This window comes from Jaculus jaculus, chromosome 1 (assembly GCF_020740685.1).
Source record: "Jaculus jaculus isolate mJacJac1 chromosome 1, mJacJac1.mat.Y.cur, whole genome shotgun sequence".
Classification (NCBI taxonomy): domain Eukaryota; kingdom Metazoa; phylum Chordata; class Mammalia; order Rodentia; family Dipodidae; genus Jaculus; species Jaculus jaculus.
The window spans coordinates 306,230,853-306,254,280 of NC_059102.1; the positions used below are offsets into that span (position 1 = coordinate 306,230,853).

The 23,428-nt window shown below is 38.7% G+C and overlaps 1 protein-coding gene and 1 pseudogene across 2 annotated transcripts; one reads left to right on the forward strand and one right to left on the reverse strand.

Moving 5' to 3' along the window:
• Window positions 1-825: 825 nt before the first annotated feature.
• Gorab (golgin, RAB6 interacting) lies at window positions 826-22,645 on the reverse strand. 2 transcript variants are annotated; one of them, XM_045142451.1, is made up of 5 exons: window positions 18,913-19,233; window positions 16,561-16,906; window positions 13,657-13,758; window positions 10,378-10,518; window positions 826-2,426 (listed from the first exon to the last, which is right to left on the reverse strand). In XM_045142451.1, exons 1-5 carry the CDS (start codon window positions 18,938-18,940, stop codon window positions 1,997-1,999), a joined length of 1,047 nt encoding a protein of 348 aa, XP_044998386.1. In that variant the 5' UTR covers window positions 18,941-19,233; the 3' UTR covers window positions 826-1,996. The 2 variants fall into 2 exon arrangements, with proteins under 2 accessions (XP_044998386.1, XP_004658949.2); XM_004658892.3 differs by lacking the exon at window positions 18,913-19,233 and adding an exon at window positions 22,504-22,645 and having other exon boundaries at window positions 827-2,426.
• On the forward strand, window positions 21,165-21,273 carry LOC123457941 (annotated as a pseudogene).
• Window positions 22,646-23,428: the final 783 nt, after the last annotated feature.

Sequence of the window (23,428 nt, forward strand, 5' to 3'; positions counted from 1 at the left end):
TGTCTTTCTCTTTCTCTCTTTCACTTTCAAATAAATAAATAAAAACAAACAAACAAAAAAAAAGTGATTGAGGAAGATACCTGTCATTGACCTCTTGTCTGCATATACATGTATGTAAACCTGCCCACACGCATGAGCCCAAACAGATGAACACAAATACACCACATATACATGCAAAAAAATAAGATCACACATACCTGAATTATCTTTCACAGATGCTCATGCCTACATATACTATCTGTACTACTACAAGGAGACATAAGATGCATTATTAATGTATACTCTGTTTAAGAGTACATATTGGGCTGGGGAAATACCTTAGTGGTCAAAGGCGCTTGCTTGCAAAGCCAGATGGCCTGGGGTCGATTTCCTAGTACCTATGTAAAGCTAGGTGCACCAAGTGGCACATGCATTTGGAGTTTGTTTGAACTGGAAAGAAGCCCTAGCACACCTATTCTTTCTAGCTCCCTCTCTGTGTCCTTGCAAATAAAAAAAATATATATATTTTTAAAAAGAGTACATATAAAACATTTAAAGCTTGTTGTTATTTTAAGGTAAATGAAAGATCACACTATAAACATCAGGCTTATTTATTGCTTAGAAAAATAAAAATGCCTTAGACAATGAAGCTTTCAATTTATATGTGTGTCATTAATAAATAAAAACACTCCTCTAAATACACAATCCTGTTTAGAGAAGTTAATGATAAAAAAGTTATACTTGTAGATCATTATATAAAAGTACAAAGTTCATAATACTAAAGTATCTTCAGATCTGTTTAAAAATAAGAGGATATAATTGTCTTTATTTATTTTATAATAGTTCCTTTTTATAATTAAAAATGTAGCTTTTTAATTTGGAATTTTTGATAAATATGTCATAATTTAAGGTTGTGATGGATTCTGTGACAAAAGTACAATATTTGTATGCACATTTACATGTAACATGATGTAGTGGTCAAGTATTAAGTAACAGATAATTAACAAACTATTGAAGTCATGAGAAATCAGCATTTTTACAACTAAAATGCCTATGACAGGGTAATTAATGTCCAACATATAAAACACTTATTTTACTGATGGCTTTAGGAAGGAAGTACATCAATTGTTTAGAAAATAAAAATTAGCAATGAGATTTTTTGTTATCATTTTTATCCTCATTTTAGAAATGCTTTCATTGTCTAAGTTTCATTCATCAGCCCACTGATTAAAGAAAACAGAATAGTTTAAAAGTAAAATATGATATGGATACACAGTATATGCATGTTAACTTCAACTAACAAATATTCAGGTTTAAACTAAAACCATTTGCATGCAATAAAGACAAAAATCATGTAGGCTTAAGTTGTCTAATTCTTTCTGTAAACTCTGATTTCCTAGTTGTCCTTTCTAACTGTAGTAAGATCTAATTCATGACTTCCCCTGTACTTTCTTCCCATCTCTTCTTTGGTTTATGTAGTTATTTATGTCTTTTCAATGACTGAATAAAACAGTACCTGTATTCTCAACACTTCTTCCAGAAGTTAATCATGTTTAAGTATTGAGTATTTTTCATTTTGTTTTACTGTACTTACTGGTTCAAAAACACCTTAGCCAAGTAGTTTTCTGTCCATCATTTTTGCTTGTTTTGTAGTGCTAAGGATTCAAACCCATGACCTTGAGTCCTTCCTTTCTTTTTTTTTTTTAATTTTTAAATTTTTATTAACATTTTCCATGATTATAAAAAAAGTCTCATGGTAATTCCTTCCTTCCTTTTAAACCACTTATTTTGAACTCAATAATAAGGATTAAAGGAACACTAAGGGAATTAAGTAAAATCAAGGTGAAATATCCCTACAGGTACAAAATTGCCACAATTTCGGAATTGGGAATGACCAAACCTCTTAGCCTTCTATAACTAATCTTGGTTTTAAAGAGGCTTTTATCAGAAAAGGGGACACAATCCGCAGAAAGTTACATAAGTGACAGCCCCTCATGTAGTCAGAGCAGCAGAAATGCTAAGTTTTAGCACTTCTGTCTGGGAAGTCTTGATTAGAGGTCAAGCTACTGGACTTTTCACATGGTTTGTCTACCTTTGGGGGACCAGCTTGTTCTTGAGGCTTTTTGTTGTCTTTGGCACACCCTAATGACATACCGTCCCCACCAAGCTGGAGAGGCCTCTCTACAGCAACCACTTGTTTCCTTGCTTCCGCTTCCTGTTCCTGTTCCTCCAGCAAGTTTACAACCTCCACTGGGAAATCCAAAGTCTCCTCATCAGCTTGTGCATCCAGCTGCTGCATCAGCTCCTCCAGCTTCCTGGCCTTGCGGAGCTCGTTCTGCTGGATGATAGTGCAGAGGTGTTCTGTGAGCTGTTCTTTGGTCTCTGTCTTGCGCTGGAGATCTAGCTTTGCTGTGATGTACTCAGCTTCGGCCCTGTCAAACCGCTTCCTGTCAGGACACATACAAAGATTGGTTCATTAGTTTTTCATGGAAGAAGGTAGTGAAGGGTCCTGAGATCACAACTCCAAAACTGGGGAGGAAGACACGGATACTCCTACTATACATGTTAGGTAACCTGTATTGTGCATGTTGGTACTGTCACAATGACCTTATTCAGAACAGAACAACATTCTTCTACGACGCATACGTTCCAAAGCTGTGCTTGAGTAAGAGCAGGCTAGGAGGGTTATTTCTGGCAAGCTAGCTCTGGCTGAGGGTGGAGGACAGATAGCTCAGGTGTTTGCTGAGTTCTGTCAATTTCAATCTGGCAAACTTCAAGTGATCCATGTGATATCACTGAAGGCACAATTATGAGATGAGATGAAACGAGACAAAGATGAAAACATGTATATCTTGACTAATGAATTACAAAGACACATGGAGGACATGGACAGTGGCTAGGAGGCAAGTGCAAAAAAGGACAATGCACAGCTAACAAGATGATGGTCGTGAGGGCAAGAGTTGAGTATGAAAGGGCAAGTCCAGGCAGGACTTCTCAATGCTGCCTTGACCGCTTGAACCACAGAATCCTTTCTAGTGAGGACATGATGTGGGACTGCATCACTGGCTTGATCCACCAGCTGCCACCCCCTAGCTGTAGCATCTGAATGTCTCTAAATGTCGCCAACATCTTTTGAGGGAATGGATTCACTTCTAATCAAAGATCCCTGGGTCAAGCTGTTCTCACTTTGTGTGAGGCAACAGCAAACTACTGCACAGATTTCATTACAAGGTTTTAGAGCATGGGACTCTAGATGTAGCTAGGAAGCCCACCATCTCTCTATCATGCATGAGGTGCTGAGGGGCAGAGTATCAGTGGAGCAGCCACCGTGGAAACTCCTGTTGCCTTGTTTGCATTAGGTTGGCAAGTTATCTAGGAGAGGGGTTTTTTTTTTTTTTTGTTTTGTTTTGTTTTGTTTTGTTTGGTTTTGTTTTCTTTCCTATAGGAAAAAAGATTGATTCCAACTTGTCAAATAGTTCTTCAACTTAGCTATCACTAACAGTTGAGAAGGTATGTCAGCTTGATGGCCTACTAACTTCATTACAAGCAGTAAGCAGGACTGGGAGATGGCTTAGTGGTTAAAATGTTTGCCTGCAAAGCCTAAAGACCCAAGTTCAATTCTTTAGTTCCCACATAAAACAGACGCACAAGGTGGCACATGCATGTGGAGTTCATTTGCAGTAGCTGGAGGCCCTGGCACACCCATTATCTTTCTATCGGCCCCCCTCTCAAATAGATAACTATTTTTAAAAATAAGCAATTTGTAGTATAAGATATAGAGCAAATGAAGAAAATTGTTATCTCCTAATGCAGAAGTCTCAATTTTGGAAGAAAATATAGTGAAAATCATGAAAGATTTTGACTTTAGAGAACTCATGGTTCAAAACTTTCCTCTGCTGTTCACTGTGTATGCCCATTTTGGTATTTAGATGCAACAAGTCAAGCTAGTTAAGAAAAAGTAAAATACCTTTAGTACAGGACACAAGCAGACCATGTCATGGGAAGGACACCAGAACCACTGATCACTATCTTCAATGCTTAGAAGCCACTTCACCTCTTCTCTAGCTTTCTGAGCACACAGCCTAATATGGCTCACACATCTATTCCAATCAACTTCTCTGTGATCCAACTCTACATTTATGTCCAGAAGGAGAACCTCAGTTGGCCTATCTTCTCTCAGTTTAAACAGAATTTATAATGTTAGTGGCCAGGAGCCATGTTGGAGTTGGTAGGCCATGTATGTTCGAAGCAAGTATGCTACCAGGGTCAGCATCCCCAGTAATATACTTAAGATTCCTATGGAAGGGGTTGAGAAAATAAGCCTCCAAGGACTGAAAACTCCAGCGTAGTAATTCTGGCAGTGATTTTAGGTGATCTTGGTATACTGGTACAACAGGGATGGTGGCAGTGTCTCACAGAGTGGTTTAGGATTCAGGAATATAAGCAGGCCAAATATCTGGCCTAATGCCTGAGAAACAGAACTTCCCTTTCACAGCACCAGAAGAAAAAAAAAATATTATTACCATATGAATAACAGGTATCTAAAAGGAAAATTTAGGTGTCTGGTGTTTATAATTGAAAACTGTTACTTACAGAGAATTCATTTATCATATTTTTTTTTCTTTTTTGTTGTAGAATCTCACTGTAGCCCAGGCTGACCTGGAATTCACTATGTAGTCTCAGGTTGGCCTTGAACTCACAGCCATCCTCCTATCCAAACCTCCCAGGTGCTGGGATTAAAGGTCTGAACCACCATGAATGGCCATATTTCTTTTTAATTTATTTTAATTGTCACCTAGTCAACATCAGTATGAGAGAACTAGTGGTTTTTAAAAAACATTCTTTGTTAAAGGAATTATTCTAAAAAGACTCTCTGCTGGGTGCCTGAGTCACTGATTTCCCCACTCTGTAATATACCCTGTTTATGAATGCTCTTGAACTAAGTCAAGGGCTCTGGCAACATTATAAATATATGAATATCTACCCCACCCCTGACTTCTCCTCAATGCTTGGTCACTCAGCAGAGATTTACATACTGGGCTCATGAATATTGAATTGAAATGATCATTTGCAAACAGTTCTCTATGTTTCTAATGATTTTTCACCACAGATAAATCACTGAAGATTTTGAATTTTGTTTATTTATGTAAAGTCCATCTGGCCAAGAACATGCACATATATTCTCCTACTGAGTGATTTATGTTTGAAATATTGATTAGTTTCACAAACTGCATGGTTACCCTGGGGGTCTGGTGGCTAATTCCAAATCAAAGTATGATGGCATACTTCAGAATAAAATAAAAGCTGTATACATAAAGTGTAAGACATCTTGAACTGGAAATGTAATTATAGAATCATTTTGTTATTTTAAAGGAACAATGAATGATTTAATGAATGCTATATAAAGTCTTTAGAAACTGTCTCATGGTTTTAGTATTTCTGAAGCTTTTCAGAAACTCAGTTTGTAGCTCTTTTTATGCCATCAGTTAAAGAATCTTTAGTTTATGGTTTCTTTTCAGCAGTTTAAACTATCAGTTTGGACTGATGTATGGCTTGGAAGATTTGAAGAACATAAAAAGTATTCAGATTGTTTCTAGAAAATTAAAGTTATACATGGCTAATGACCATACTGAGTCAGTGAACCCTTTTCTAAAGCTAAGCACATCATCTGTTAGTTCTGTTTTGTTCAAAGTAGAATATCTCCTTAAGAATGTATAATACCATCTGTTGCAGTCAGGTTCACATTGCTCATAGAAATCACCCAACCAAGAGCTGCTTGTGGAAAAAAGAGGTTTATTTTGGCTTACAAGCTGGAGGAGAAGCTCCACAATGGCAGGGAAAATGATGGCATGAGCAAGGGGTGGACATCACCCCTGGGCCAACATAAGGTGGACCATAGCAACAGGAAAGTGTGCCAAACACTGGCAAGGAAAAACTGACTATAACACCCATAAGCCCACCCCCAACAATAAACTCCCTCCAGGACATGTTAATTTCGAAATCTCCATCAGCTGAGAACCTAGCATTCAGAACACCTAAGTATACGGGGGACACCTGAATCAAACCACCGCACCATCTTATAAACTGTTCTTAGATTTCTTTTATATGTGTATGGAAGCCAAAGGACAACCTTTAGTGTCATTCTCAGGAATGCTGTCCACTTATTGATAGGGTCTCTCACTGATCTTTAATTTACCAATTAGGCTAGAATGGCTGGCCACTGAGCCCCAGGGATCTTCCTGTCTCAGCTTCCCTAGCACTGGGATTATGAGTGTTCCACCATGCCAGACATTAAAAAAAAAATTATTTATGAGAAAAGATTGAAGGGTGAAGAGAATGAACATGAAAATGAATGGCCATGCCAGGGCCTCTTGCAACTTCAAACGAACTATAGATACATGTGTCACTTTGTCATTCATTGTGTATATTGGAAAAAGAAAACTGACAGAGAAAGACAGACATTTGCTATTGTTAGACAAGTTAAAAGATGAATGTTATAATAATATAAAATTACTTACTTCCTAACTTTTTATTACTTCCAAGGGGTTAGTTATCAAGTTAGATCCTAACAATAATCATGTATAATCTCTGAAGAGAGATGACAGAAGTAGTTTTGAGAGAGGAGTAGGCAAAGTGACTATGGAGCTATAGAATGGGACTTTGCAGACGTAAGCCAAGGGAAAGCTGTAACTACCAGAGGTTAGAAAAGACAAGGCACAGATTGCTAGGGTCTCTGAGAAAGCATGACCCTGGTAACTCCTTTAAGATTTCCAGTCTCCAGAAATATTGAGATCCAGGAAACTATCATACTACAGAGGCACACTGTCTACAGACAAAGTAGTAACACTAACAGGTAAGTACAATCTGACTATGAGTCTTAAGAAAAACCCACCCAAATGAGATTCTTCAAACTCAAGAATCAGTGAATAAAAAATGTTTCTAGGGCTGGGGAGATGATTTAGTGGTTAAGCACTTGCCTGTGAAGCCTAAGGACTCCAGTTCGAGGCTCTATTCCCTGGGACCCACGTTAGCCAGATGCATAAGGGGTGCACACGTCTGTAGTTCGTTTGCAGTGGCTGAAGGCCCTGGTGTGCCCATTCTCTCTATCTGCCTCTTTTTATCTCTGTTGCTCTCAAATAAATACATAAACAACAAAATTTTTTTTTAAAAGTTTCTAAGGACAAAAAGGAAATAAATTTCCTCACATAACTAATAATTTCAAGAGGAAAAACTTCAAAGAATCTCACTATTTTGTGTTCCTACAAGGTACAAGTGCTTTCGCTCATCCATGTTTCCACTCATCAAGCTATTTTCCATAATCTTACTTTTAAAATTTATTAAAAATTATTTTAAAATATTCGTTCTTATGGATGGTGAATATGTGTGTTTGTACACATGTGCAAATATGGGAATGTCCATTGAACTTATATGATAATGAGAGATAAGTATTTTTTCCTGGTATATTAAGAGTTTCAAAACAGTTTTATAAGCAGGCATTCCCAATGTTTTCTGCATTTTAAGTCAGCAAGAATGTGCTGTTGACATGCCACTAAGAGCAGTGGCAGTTCACTCAAGCTGACAGAGGTATGACTAGCCTAACACTGCTCTATATATGTCAATTTCAGAGAAAATTCTGGCTCTTCACTGTACAGGAACTTCATGTAGATAAGACCACACTGAGAACTATGTTTAAAAAGTCTCAAGGCAATCTCTCACAGGGGATGACTGCCTGGAAAATTACCTTGTAGTAAAATTGTGGGCATTTTATTACTGTTATTTGCAGTGCTGGTGATGGAACCCAGAGCCTTGCACATGCTAGGTAGGTGTTTTATCACTGAGCCACATCTCCTGCTCCACAACATTTAAGTTATTAATTTATAATGTCTCAGCAATCAAAATGCAAATTAGAAAATGTCTTAATCTTATGCATGAAAAAGACACAATCTCAGTTCTATCACAACTGGCCAAGGTTTCTTTCAATTACCTGAAGACTTTAAGCTTTTCATAACAACCTGACCCATGCTACATCCACTGATGTACAGCTGTATCAATATCAGCATCATGAAAAACTGACATCTTTAGCTCACTAAGGATATAAAAATATATGATGTAAAACATTTTACTATGTATCTTCCCCAAAATTTCATTATTAGTAGTTACCTTCCTGTGTTTCTCTAAAAGCTGAAACTAGGGCTGGAGAGATGGCCTAATGACTAAGGACCCAGGTTTGGCTGCCCAGATCCCACATAAGCCAGATGTACAAGGTGGCACATGTGTCTGGAGTTCTCTTGCAGTGGTTAGAGACCCTAGTATGCCGAGTCTCTCTCTACATAAACAAAAATAAAGGCTAAAACTGACATTTCTTATATAATATTCAATGTAAAAATTGTACCTTCTCCAATCTCCACCAGAATTAAAATATAATCAGATTATTTTTGTTAGATCCAGCACTATGCCTGATGTCATATTCATATAAATTCTACAAAGGTATAAAAATGGTGGCCAACTCATGTTATGAAAAATAAAATTGTTACAAGTAAAGGCTAAGTTTAATTATAACAAAATCTTGGTTACTTCTTTAATGATTACATTAATAGAAATCTGGAGCCTTTAGTTATCAGCTACTGATGGCATTAATTTAAGCTGTCCATTAATGAAAGCAACTGATCGCACATGGTAGCACAATTACCAGAATCACGACAACCACAAACCTCTTTCTTAAACAATAAGCAGTGAGTTAAACATTATCATCAAGCATTTCCACTTTATTAAATTGTTATATAAACATTCTGATGTTGTGGCTTGCCCTAGATTAATGAGGCATTCTGATTGATTTCCAGTGTTACAGAGAAACATGCAAAACTGAGTCATTAGCACAGCATTCCCCTGTGAAAAAAAGACAAACCAGGATGATTAAAGCAATGCTGAAGGGACTAAAGCCCCTGAAATTGGCCCCCATTTTTGCCCTTTTATCTGCTTGCAAAGCCCATGTAATTCTTTACATGTGTTTGATCACTTTAAAAATATTCCATGATGATTTTGTTCTTTAAAAAATGCCAATGGCTCAAACTTAAGGCAGCCTATGATATCAAACCATTTTGTACAAAGTGTAATCAAATTAAAATAAAACTTTGAAATTTTTAGAGGGGCCTTCACTTTAAAATATTCATAATCATTTTTTCTTTTTAAAATTATTATTATCATTATTATTTATTTAGTGTTTTTTTTTTTTTTTTTTTGAGGTAGGTTCTTACTCTAGCCCAGGTTCATCTGGAAATCACTATGTAGTCTTAAGCTGGCCCTGAACTCACAGTGATCCTTCTACCTCTGCCTCCTGAGCGCTGGGATTAAAGGTGTGTACCACAAAGCCCTTCCAGTTTTTCATTTTTTTTAAAAAATGTTTTATTTATTTATTTGAGAGCGACAGACACAGAGAGAAAGACAGATAGAGGGAGAGAGAGAATGGGCGCGCCAGGGCTTCCAGCCTCTGCAAACGAACTCCAGACGCTTGCGCCCCCTTGTGCATCTGGCTAACGTGGGACCTGGGGAACCGAGCCTCGAACCAGGGTCCTTAGGCTTCACAGGCAAGCGCTTAACCGCTAAGCCATCTCTCCAGCCCCAGTTTTTCATTTTTTAAAAATTATTTTTGACAAAGTCTTACCATATAATTCAGGTTATCCATGACTTTACAGCGATCCTACTTCAGCCACTTAAGTGCTAGGACTAAAACACATTTCTCACCATGCCTGACTTACATTCCAAAACTTTAAAGACAAATACACTAGATATTCTTACTTTGGTAAAAACTAAAGTGAAAATTTGGCTCCAGTTCCATAAAGGCTTTATCAAATAACCAAAAGGTGTAATGGTAGGAGCATACACAGTTCAATATAATAGAAGGATCACTTGCAGCTTTGTGGCAAGTCACATAGTCACTTAGTATGCTAGATCCAGAAAGACTGAACGTGCCAAGTATTAGATAACTGAAGGGTCATCAAGACAAAAATGGCCTGCAAAGCTAAAGGACCCAGGTTCAACCCCCTAGGACCTACATAAGCTAGATGCACAAGGTGGCACATGTATTTGGAGCTTGTAGCAGCTACAGGACCTGACATGCCCCTTCTCTCTCTGCCTCTTTCTCTATCCTAAATAAATAAAAATCAAGAAAAAGAAAGTCCAAAATGTAAATAAATCATTCAGGAGATGTTTTTAATAGGCATTTACAGGAGGCTAGTAACTAGTAGGGCACACTCAGCCACTTGAATTAGCACAAGAGAGGAATACAATTCTTAATGGGCTGTTATGAGACTTTAATGATGACAAGCATAAAATCTACCACTTAGCTAATAATAAACAATTAGACCTGGCTGCTTGCTTAGAGGTCAGTTTCTGACTCACCTTGCATATGAGTAGTCTAGGCTAGCCTGATCAATTCGGTTTCTGAGGATTCCAATGTCAGCTGACACCATGTCATCTAAAGCCTGCAACTCCTTCTGGATCCGCTTCAGCTTTATGGTTTCGGCCTGAGTTCTTTTAGATCTAGATTATCAGGAACATGAGAGGGGATTGAAAAGACAAAATTTTAACCACATTTCCATACACGATGTAAGTGAAAAGAAAGATAACTGTATGTATAACTACAGTTTATAACTTTTTCCTCTTATTTTAATAAATTTTCTATCACCTTAATATCATTTTCATAAACAAGATTAAAAAATAAGGGCTGGGGCTTGAGAGATGGCTTAGCGGTTAAGTGCTTGTCTGTGAAGCCTAAGGATCCTGGTTCGAGGCTCGAGTCCCCAGGACCCACGTTAGCCAGGCGCACAAGGGTGTATATGTGTCTGGAGTTTGTAAGCAGTAGCTGGAGGCCCTGGCTCGCCCATTCTCTCTCTGTCTCTCTGCTTCTTTCTCTCTCTCTGTCTGTTGCTCTCAAATAAATAAAAATAAACAACAACAACAAAAAATAAGGGCTGGATGGGCTGGAGGGATGGCTTAGCAGTTAAGGCATTTGCCTGAAAAGCCAAAGGACCAAGGTTCTATTCCCCAGGACCTAGGTTAGCCAGATGCACAAGGGGGTGCATGCATCTGGAATTCATTTGCAGTGGCTGGAAGCCTTGGCATGCCTATTCTCTCTCCATCTTTCTCTGTCACATAAATAAATAAAATAAAATATTTTTTAACAAGGGCTGGAGAGATGGCTTAGTGTTTAAGGTCCTTGCCAGGAAAGCCAAAGGACCCAGGTTCAATTCCCTAGTACCCACATAGAATCAGATGCACAAGGTGGCACATGCAACTGGAGTTCATTTGCAGTGGCTAGAGGACCTGGCACACCCATTATCTTTCTCTATTGGTCTCTTTCTCTCTCTCTCTTTAATATATATATATATATATATATATATATATATATATATATATATATATATATATAATTTATTTGAGAACGACAGACACAGAGAGAAAGACAGATAGAGGGAGAGAGAGAGAATGGGCGCACCAGGGCCTCCAGCCTCTGCAAACGAACTCCAGACGCGTGCGCCCCCTTGTGCATCTGGATAGTGTGGAACCTGGGGAACCGAGCCTCGAACCGGGGTCCTTAGGCTTCACAGGCAAGCGCTTAACCGCTAAGCCATCTCTCCAGCCTAAATATATATATTTTAAAGACAAAACAATTCCCAATAAAAAGTTCATTTACAGGCGTATATTCATTCTGTATAGGCAAAGAGCACTGAAAAAAAGAATCTAACTACCTTTACAATAAAGCACCCAACACAGCTTTCTAAAGTTCTAAGATCACATTCTTCCTAAACCTTTTTTCATTTCTGAGTGATTTTCCTGAGATGAAGCAAATTATTTCATTAAAAAAATTTCCTTCCTTATGTCTGAAAATATCCCCTTGTTTTCATATTTCTTATGACCCACCTTTCCATGCTTTTATACTTTTCATTCTTGATTCTAGGAACAACTGTATACAGTTCCTCAGTATTATGTGTGGGATTCAAAAACCCTTTTTCCTTACTTTGAAAGCACATGAGCTTCAACATTACAGTCCCCTCACAACCTTCAAGTACAATACATACTTTAGAAACAGAGTAACAAACACAAAAAGAAAACCTTTAATCATGAATTAATCCTTTCAAAATTTTACACATTCTCCAGGGAGTAGAAACTCCCACATGAAAGCACCATATTGGAATTTACTTTCTCTTGGTTTCTACTGTGTTATGGATTCATCTCTCCTACCTGTCTACAAAGGCACACTAACCAGACAGCTCTTTTAGTTCATGGACTTTGCTACCCTTCATTAATAACTCCATCATATTGCATTTCCCTACATTCCTATCCAGATGCATCTTAATTTAATAGCAGTTAGAGAAGAACTAAGCTTATAATACATTCTTTTCAAGACAGAGGACAATGTAGTCCAGGCTGGCCTAAAACTAACAATTCTCCTGCCTCAGCCTCTTGAGTGCCAAGATTATAGGTGTATGCCACAATAGCAAGCTGCTTTTGTAAAACCCCTAGGAAACATTCTCCTTACTTGGGAAGAAAAGGTTACTATACTTTTGAGAATAATCACTTGTGGGGGGAAAAGAGGAATCTATTCTTTTATAGTTTGTTCTCTTTCTTGAAACATAAGAGTGAGCTGCATACGTCCTATGTTTCATGAAAACAGCTGCTCCAGTTGAAGGGAAAAAATAAATGTCAGTGACATGCATCTCTTTGGTATATAAAATTGTGAATTACTCTTACATCTACCTTCCTCTTACCTCTTCTGCCCTTACATCAACTCAAGCCTCAAGCCATAACAGTCTTGCAGGACTTTTCTAACTGTATCTCTGGCTGGCCTTAGACTCCCTGTATAAACTAAGGTGGCCTTGAACTTATAACAATCTGCCTGCCTCAGCCTCTGGAGCACTGAGAATACAAGTGTACACCGCCATGTCTGGTTGGAGATAATAAAAAGAAAATGCCATTGCGTATTTTCTTGCACTTTGGTCACATTATATACAGCCACGACTTTATGGACTTAGGTTAGTTTCTTAAGTTTGCAAGAGAACAGGAACTACAAACTGAAAGGGAAAGAAGAGTGGTGAAGGGGAAAGAATGGCTCAAATGGGAATGTTGCTGTTTGGGATGAGTACAATACAGTCCAAGAAAAGGGATCACTGCTACACTAACACTGACAGTTGTGAGATAAATCACATTTCAGACAGGACAAGTAATGACTATCCTGAGTCGCCAATATCCTATGGGGTAAATTATTTAAGAAACATGTCAATAAGAAACACAATTAAGATCGGTGACAGTACAAGTCACTGTGTAGAATAACCTTACTCCTCCGTAGGCTGGGTGACTACACTTCTCCACAGCTGAATTCAGAGCGCATCTGCAGCTCATTTACCCACTCTGGTAGCTACTACAGCTTCTTTTGTGACTGTGCAATGACTGCACTGATGGGGGTTCTCGGACTGCAATTGCCTCTATAAATTCATCATGACCTATCTTTAAAATCTTCCTAAGCCTAGAATCTTAGTCTCGCATAATTTGTTTTATTAGTCTTAAGTGATGGTTTCAAAGAAGATATCAGCTTAGTAGATCAGGGATGGGAAAATAAACATCAACACAATAGAAATGATTGCAGATCATAAATCATCTGCCACCACTATGATGCCTCACCTTTCTGCAATTGCTTTAGTCAAGAAAGCTTTCTTACGCTTATTTTTCTCTTCCATTAGTCGCTGTTCTTGTTGCAGGACTTCCCAACGAGATTTTTCTTGCCTAGGGAACAAAAAAGATATAAAATTTTTTTATGAAAGAGACTGCTACCCTACCCCACACCTTACTAGTCTGCCTCCTATATATAAAATTTAATCAGGCAGATTACATATATTTTCCTTCAAAAATGCTCTTAAAGAAACCCATCTGCAGCTCATTATTCTGTTCTAATAGGAACAAAGACCATGACCTGAAGTAAAGAGGCTTACATAAACCGGACCTTTGAAACCCATTAAATGTATATAATCTAGAAACCCACAAACTAGAAGTTGAGTATATGGCAATTGTTTTTATGAGCACAAAGATATGTGTAAGTGAATCATGCATTATGCAAAATAGAGCTTAAAATAAATTGGTCTGTAGCTGATGTCATGTTATATTTTCCAAGTTTTCTCTAGAGTGAAGTCTCCACTACCTTAACATCCACAAGACAACACTCAATGTTTGCTTTATATAGTCTTTCAATTTCCTCATTTTTTTCTTCCTACAAATCTTAAATGTTGTTTTCAATAGAGTAAAGTACTATGAGTTAAGCCAAATGGAATAGGACTAAAACAAAACTTCAAAGATCTGAACACATGTAATCTTCCAATCTGACTAGTTCTGAAAAGGAAGTTCATTAAAATTTCCATAAAGTCATGAAGTTGAAGATCAACCTCAAAACAAGGTAACAGCAACACTACTGATTCCCATTACTGGTCCTGTGTCCAGCCAGTGTATACACAACTCTATTGAAAACCTACTCGCCACTCCTACAGGTCTTCTTTTCTCTCCATTTGTACAGCTTCATAGGGCTGTACACTAGCATTGATCATTTCTCATATTTAACTTATCAATCTCTTCAGCCAGCACTTTAGGTCCAGCTCACTTTCAAGTCTCTCACAAATTGTCTGACACCTGTCACTTCTCTAACCACTACTCGGATCAGGACATGTCTCCCTCTAAGGCCTTGGTATTACACGGCAAGAGGAAGCAGGCACTCTCTTCCTTCCTTCCTTCATTCTTTCCTTCTTTACTATTCTTTAGCATACCTTTGCCTCTTTCAGAAAAGCAAGATGTTATCACAGAGCATGCTCTAGGGTACAGCTCCCCTTTACCTTGAGTATGACCTCAAAATTTCCCCTTTTCATCAATGCCTCCTGAAATTACCTGTCCCATATGAATGTTCTCCCAAGTGAAAATAGGATAATTCTAATAATAGCCAATCAAAATGTCCAACTCAACCATCAATTCAAAAACACAATGGGCTATAAAGTGAGACCAAGTTAGAAAACAAAACAAAAACTAAGCAAACAAATTGTCCAGCTCAAAATAATTCATGTTGGGCTGGAGAGATTGCTTAGTGGTTAGGGTGCTTGCCTACAAACCTTAAGGACTCATGTTCAACTTCCAGGTTCCACATAAGCCAGACACACAGTGATGCAAGACCACAAGGCTGCACATGCACACAAGGAGGCACATGTGTCTGGAGTTCGACTGCAGTGTCTGGAGCCCCTGGCGGTGCCAATTCTCTCTCTCTCACACACTCACATAAAAAAACAAAAAAGACTTGCCTGCCAAAATAAATAAATAAGTAACTCATCTCCTCACCACTGTTTTTACACTGTTGTTGGTAAAATACACATTTTCTTATTTTTTGCAGGTGTATGTGTGGTATGCATGGGTGTATGTATTTATGTGTGTCTGTGGGCACCATGTGTGTATGAGCATATGGAAGTCAGAGGTAAATTTCAGGTGTCTTTCATAATCACTCTTCACTTTATTCTTTGAGACACAGTCTCTCACTGATCCTAGAGCTAGATGCAGCTAGAATAGCTAGCCAGTGAGTCCCAGGGATATCCTGTCTCCACTTTCCTCATGCTGGGATTACAGGGAACAGGCCACCACACCCTGTATTTTACATGGGCACTGGAGATCTGAACACAGGTAGTCATGTTTGGAGGACAACCACATTATTCACTGAGGTATCTCTCTAGCCTTGCTTAAAAAATTTCAAATGTGCACATTCTTTCATTTTTTTGTTTCATAATTTATGTAGTTTTATATATCTTGTCAAAATGAATCCTTAGTCATAGACCTCTAATAGAAAATATTTTTAGCTCATTGTACTTCTGTAGACCAACAGAGATTGGAAATATATTAGAGATTAGGAAAATGTATTTTGAAAAAAAAAACATAAAAACAAGAAAAGCAAAAGCCAATGCCATTCTTTTCCCTCATCACTAAGAATTCCCAAGTCAGCAAATGGTAATTTCTGTAAGAGTATGGGTAAGTTAGTTTTAGTACAAGCATATTTCAACTCTATTACTTACTAGCTGCATATACTTACATACATACATGCTTTAGAAAGATAATAATTTGAGATAGGATCTTGTTATATAGTCCAGGCTCTCCTAACATTCATTACGTAGCTCTAGCTAGTCATAAACTTAAGAGACTCTTTCCTCCACCTCCCAATTACTGGGATTACAGGAATATGCCACCATGTTAATCATGTAACCAGTAACAATGTAACCAGTATTAAATAGATAATTTCTTTACTGAGTCCTGGATAACCCACTGATAATGTGAAAATAACAAACATGCATTGTAAGGCTGTCATGAAGACAAAATGACATATAGAAAATGTCTAATAATGCTTAGCTTACAATATATTTATGTAGTAACTTATTTTCAAAAGTTGGCTGATCGTATTTCTAGGTTTGAATATGGAACAAAGAAAATGTTAAAACATCAACAAAGTATAGTTTCTCAAAGCCCAATGGAGGGAAACAGTAAAATATAAAGTCTCATAGACTTACTAACAATTCCACTTTCTTTGTTTCCAATATGCAATCTGGCTTTGGAGGCAGAATCTCATTTCTGTGACCATCATGGGAATTCTCAAGTCCTTGTTCCCTTGGTTGACTGTCAGTGCCCTGTGGCTTTGCAGTAGGAGAGGGCAGTGCGAGAGGACTAGAAGCAGTAATGGAACAGCGGTGTTGTTCAATGCTAAAGCTCTGTTTTGGTGCAGAAAGCTGCTGCCCAGGAGGTAATGAGGATGGCTCATCTTGAAGTCCAAGTTTTTGGCTTTGCTCCAGAAGGGCTTTTTCTCGCTGAAGTTGTTGTCGGGTTTTCTTCACAGGGAGACGGCGCTGAGGTCCAAATGAATCTATAGGAGAGAGGATGAATGAAAATTTCTCCATGTGATCAGCAAATAACTACAATTTATAAAAAAAATAAAAATAAAGCACTGGCATTTAACTTTGGTAAGACTTCTAGAGGCCCTAGCTGACCAATTCGATATCTTCAAAGTTCCAGGAAGCTATTTTCTCACAATTTGACAGCTCTCTTAATTCTATTAATATATGAATAAAGACTAATCTAGTTCTCAACTTATCTTTATAGTACAGAAATTCTGTTTTATTATGATTTAGGCATGAGGATACAGGACAAGGTTTCCTTTTCAACTTGATTTGATAGCTGTCAAAAATGACTAGTTTTGATTAAACTACATTGACAAATGAATTCTCTACAATGTTATTTGATTTATGGTTTTATGTGCTCTCCAGGTACATTCTGATTAGTTTTAAATGTGGTATCTTCTTAAGTTTTAAGTTTTTAGGAAAATGCTAGCTTATTTAAAATTATCAAAGGTCTATTAGTCTTATGAATAGTTAAGATCTAACCAACTTATTCAAACTAATTTTAATAGCATAAAGCAGCAACAAAGAAAGATAATATAACTAGAAGGAGTTTAAGAAACCAAACATGCCTACATTAGACATAACCCTCATTTCTGGGACATAGAAGTTTCCTGTACTCCAAATTATGAATTAATTATATAAAGTGAAAATCTTTAACGAGTGGAAGCACTTAATTACCAATTACAATTTACAATCTTCTTTTTCTCCTACCATAGAGAACTCCTACATGACAACATCAAATGACAGTGTAGAGCAAATGTGCTTATATAAATGCTACCTGAAAAGCCATGTTACAGCCACTACAGTGGAAAAAAAATCATCATTATTTTAAACAAGTGATAAATTTAAAGTTATTTGTTGCTTCAGCTTAACTTAGCTTAAATGATTTTATAATTACCAGTTTTTCTGAAATTCTCCATTCATCTGATCTTCCTTGATCATATTATCTTGCTACCCTACTTATTTAAGTTTTTTGTTTCATTCCTTTGACATTCTTTATAGATTTCTTAACTTCGGAAACCTCTTTTATATGATTTTGGTCTTATATAAATTTAATCAGACTGTATATATTCACTACGTAAATGAATATATGCCTATTTATGTGTCTACATATACTGCCAGAAATATATACGTATATACTAGGCAAATATAGTACAGTTATTTATCCACTTCCCTGTTAATAGTCATTTGGTTGTTTCTCTCTTTTTTATTATTATAAACAAAATGGTCAAGGCCATTCTTGACTTTGTGCCCAAATGTGCACTGTAGAGCACAATGCACTTATTTTAACTGGCAACTAAAGCAATTTAAGGAAGGGTTTATTTGGTTCACAGTTTGATAGTACAAATCCATCATGGTGAGAAAGGTAGAAACAGGAGCATAAGGCAGTTGGTCACACTGCACCCACACTCAGGAAACACTCAGGATCCTCAGCTTTCTTTCTCCTTTTCATGTAGTTGGGGACCTCAGATGCTACATACTTTTGGGGTAGGTCTCCTCACCTCAATTAACTTAATCGAAAAAAAAAATCCCCAATTATGTACCTAGAGGTTTCTCTTTCATGTGATTTTGTATCTTGTCAAGTTGATATTAACAACCATATGTCCACTTTGTCAATTTCACACCCAAACATATCACTCTTAAGACATATCTTGCACCCTTTGTCTCCAGGGCCAACTCATAATGCAAAAATACATCCAATTTAATTTTAAAAGTTCTATAGTCTTTAAAAGTTCCAACATTTTACAAGTCCAAAGTCTCTTCAGTGATTCTAGGCAATATTGTTATGGCTATCTCCTATATAAAATCAAGCATTGGTAGTGTAAACATCCCCATCCCCAAAGGAAAGGACGGGGCCTACCAGAGAAGAAGACCAAAGCAATACTAAGCCAACAGGGAAAACAAATCCTACAGATCCATTCCTGGCACCAGGGAATCATGAGGACTCCAAAGGGCTTGGGATATCCCATACCTCCAGATCTGCTGCCTGTGGCATACATTCTCTAATGGGCCAGTACCACTCCATGCCTACACATTTCCAGTCTTAGCATCTCCAACATGATTGGGGTTTCTGCTGTAAGGTAGGCTTCATCTTCCCAGTTTCACACAATGGCCTCTCACTACCTCCCTGTAGGGACTCTGACATTGCCACACATTGTCTGGCCTTAGGCCAGGAATTGATACAAGCCTCCGTTGAGCCCCTTTCTCTTGCACCTTTCATGCCTACAAATCCAGGACCACATGAACAAAGCTACCAAGTTCGGCTGCAAGACTGAGATGTTGCCTGGCCCCCTTAGACCACAGCTATATCAACCTCTTTGTGCTGAGCCTGGAGAAACATTTCCCCAAGCAGCTCCTTTTGAACAGCAAACCCATTCAATAGCATATTCAATTCTAGCTCTCTCCTTTCAAATGGATTTGCATTTCTATAAGATTGGAGCCTTCAATGGGTATGATTTTGCCCTGAGTGTACCTTTCCTATTGTCCCAGTAGAGAGCCCAAGGATTTTTCTTCAACAGTGCTAATCTGTTTAATAATTATAGCTGCTTTCTCACTTTTCTCTTTGTCACCAACATTAAACTTGCTTGCACTCTTTTCCTTGTCAAAATGTACATTTTTCATATCTTTGTGCTCACTCTAGATCTGAATGGGAGCAGTGAGCACCAGGCATGCCACAGCCTGAATGCAATAGTGTCTTGAAATTTCTTCCACTGACAAATTCATCCTTTACTTCTGAATTCAGCCTCAATAAAGTTCTCAAAACACATGAAGAGTGAAGACAGAATCTTTGCCAGAATGTAATTCAAGTGGCCTGCAGCCCAGATCTTAGAATTCTTATTCTCTTCTGAAACCTCATGAGCTGGGCTTCCACTGTGCATGTCCCCATTTGCATTCTGGTCTTTCAAATACTTACCAGAACATTCTCTTAGGCTCTGCTTAAAACAATGTAGGACTTCTTTTGTGTATAGCTGCCTGTGAACTCTTCCCCTTTCTTCCTGAAAACCAGTTACAAAATCCCAAAAGCCCCTTGGTCCAGTTTATCACAGCAATAGCTCCATTTTTTGATGTCTAATTTTAATATCCATTACTTTTCTCATTGCTGTGAAAAAAGTATCTAACACAAGCAACCTCTGGAGAGGAAGGTTTATCGGCGTACAGTTTGACGGTACAGTCTGTCACGGCAGGGAAGGCATGGTAACAGGAGCATAAAGCAGTTGATATCATGGTATCCACATCAGAAAAATGAGATCAGTGAATGCTGATGCTCATCTTGCTTTGTCCTTTCATGCAGGCTAGGACCTCAGCCCATGGGACTATATCTATATCACACACGATTAGGGTAGGTCTTTCCATCTCAATTAAGTCATCTAGAAAAATCTCTCACCAGCATACCTAAAAGCTTGTCTTCTAGGTAATTCTAGATCATGTAAAGTTGGCAAGCAATATGATCAACCATTACCAGATTATTTAATTGTATTTTAAAGGTCAGAGAACTTCTGAGAGGAGCCTTAAGATTATAGACTAAATTCCTAAAATTTTACAAATAGGAAAGCCAGTGTTTAAGACCTGGGTTTTTATGCCAATCTCTGTGTTGAACTATAATTATACAAAGATGTTTTCTCTGTCAAGGTAGTCATACATATGCAAAAGTGATGTGGTGCCCATACTCAATGTCTCATTATCTAATCATAATTCTTGAAGTTCAAGTCCTTATCACCCTCTAGCTATTCCAAATTAGAGGTAATTAAAGTATACTTTTTATATAACAAATATATTAACTCCTACATTAAACCTTCTTTGCCCTGGTAAACTCATCTCTGCTAACATACAATTTCAATTTCTGTGCTCTATCTTTTTTTTTTTAATTTTTATTTATTTATTTATTTATTTGAGAGCGACAGGCACAGAGAGAAAGACAGATAGAGGGAGAGAGAGAATGGGCGCGCCAGGGCTTCCAGCCTCTGCAAACAAACTCCGGACGCGTGCGCCCCCTTGTGCATCTGGCTAACGTGGGACCTGGGGAACCGAGCCTCGAACCGGGGTCCTTAGGCTTCACAGGCAAGCGCTTAACCGCTAAGCCATCTCTCCAGCCCTCTGTGCTCTATCTTATACCCATACTCTATTATGGCATTATTTCATGGTCTGTCTCATTACACTACACAGTTTTTGAAGGCAAGGCAGGGATGATGTCTTGTTCATCTTTATATCCCTAATGCAAAAGTTGCATTGTATGAAAGGAGAGAAGGTAGACACTCCTGTAGACACAGATGGAGAGGCCCTAGGGCCTCACATGACAACCCACCTAATGCAGAAGCTGATACTTAGAATTTGAAAGTCAGACCTGAAGCAAAGGTACCTGTACTCTAAAATTTACATATGTGAATAGATGCGGAAATCACATAGCAAAAGAACCTGGAGACAATTAGGTAGATAGAATCAGTTTAACATCCTATAGTATAATCTGTACGATATAGTTTTTAGGGGCCTCTGCACCAGTCAAAATTTGTCCAGTCTAATATCTACCCTGTCTCTGTGTTACTAACTTGCTTCTTGTTGCATTTGTCAGCCTTAGATAATTCTCATATCTAGACTAAAACTGCATGATACCTGAACTGCATCCAAATTTCTTACAAAATAATAAAAGACATGAAAGAATTTAATTTTATCCCAAAACAAGGCATTTCAGCCACAGTATACCAAAAGTGGCAGAAACTTCTTACAGAAGTGATGTGCCCTACAGGGATCACCACATAGATCTTTACGAAATTTCAACCATACACTGCACATTACATGGCTATAGTTTCCCACTCACTATCAGCAGAGTTAATTCAACCAGGTTTTTTTTTTTGTTTTCCAGTCAACCAGATATTTTTAAAAAGCCTATTCAGTGACTATTCCATAAAGCTAGAAGGCCATATGATTTTGACTGTGCCTGAAGTTTGCAGAGATGTGTGTGTGTGTGTGTGTGTGTGTGCGCGCGTACACACACACACACCCTATTTTTCTCCTTTAACCTCTCAAAGACCCTTTCAGTTTGCTGGCTCCCAAGAACTGAAAATAATCACCTGGTACCCCAATGTGAATGGACTACTGCATATGTATTATAAAAACACCATTTTTTTTTGCATTTATTCACCCTTGTGATCACTTCCTTCCAATAAAAATATTCTATAAATTCACCACAACCATAATCCTGTGTGTGCTGGGCTCGCCATCATTCACTAACCCAATCCTGCAACCATTTATTTATGGAGCAAGCGCCCCTGCTGTAGCAAACCACCCAGGCAGTAGGTTCACTTTCTCTTCCAAGTCCCAATGCTTTCAATAGAAAAAAAACAAAACAAAACAAAAAACAAACAAACAACAACAAAAAAACCAGGTCAAATCCCTTCAGGGATCCTAAAGAACTCAAGGCTCCTGAGGTCATCCTCCTGTGGAGCCCCATCACCCCGGCCCATCCACAACGCGAGCAGAGCGTCTTCCACGCCCCCTTCACCCTCACTGCAGGCCCGGCGTGCTTCCTCAGACTCAGCGACCAAATTCTGCACGTACATCCCGTTACCTTTATTCTGCCTCAGTTTCCTCAGCTCCTCCTCAGAGAAGCCCGCCCAATCCTGAGCCATCCGCCCCGGCTACCTGCACCCTAACAGTGCCCAAGTCTCAGAGCCCGGACTGCCAACACGACTCCCTACACGCATACACACACATCCGGGTTCCTGCTTGGACTGACTAACCAGCCAATCAGCGGGAAGAATTCCGGACGCGAGCCCCCCCCCCCCCCCACCTCCCTCCGGCCGGGGCTCAGGCTCCCCGTGTGGCTGGCTCTGGCAGTGCCTGAGCAAAAACACTGGCGGACGGTCAGTTCCCCTGACTCGCGTTTGCCCTCGCTCCTCCCGTCACTGCGAGAGGAAGGAGGACAGGGGAGATGTGGAAAAGAGGCAGCGAGGCCGTGACTGCGACGGAAAGTTGAGGGCCAGACGGCCTGTGGGTCCTGGGCGCAGCCTGTACCTGTGGTCCAGGCCCATCTATCTCCCTGGGGCGGAGGCCTGCTAAGCTATGGGTTGGTTGGAGGCTGAGCTGCGCTGGGAGCATCCTTCCGAATAGCCCATGGAAATAATCAGATTTGGGCTTTGAAAGAATGGGGCTGGAGAATAACAAGGGAACACAATAGCGTCTCCAGGGGTTCCTTTTGCAGCCCACCTGTTTTGTTTCTTTTTGGAAATGCTTCTCACTGTGAAGGAAAAGTTCGCAATAAACAGCTGCACTTACTTCAAACACTGTACAAGGCTGACTGATAGAACTTCCGTGATTGTGGAGAGATGGGATGGTGCAGATTCAGAGCCAAATTATCTTCAGGTATATTTAGCCCCCTTAATAGCTATTTATTGCCCCAACTCTGTGTCTGACCTAATACCCTGTGATTATCAGATGATCAAGTGAGAACTTTGTGAAATGTACTAGTAGACCATCAGCCTCCACCAACCCAA

Excerpts from the sequence above, each read along its gene's own strand:
- Gorab (XM_004658892.3), bottom strand. The coding sequence starts at position 22,564 with ATGGCTCAGGATTGGGCGGGCTTCTCTGAGGAGGAGCTGAGGAAACTG. Across the intron at positions 10,519-13,656 it reads ACTAAAGCAATTGCAGAAAG|ATCTAAAAGAACTCAGGCCG; the intron begins GTGAGGCATCAT and ends CTGATAATCTAG. Across the intron at positions 2,427-10,377 it reads CTAGACTACTCATATGCAAG|GAAGCGGTTTGACAGGGCCG; the intron begins GTGAGTCAGAAA and ends GTGTCCTGACAG.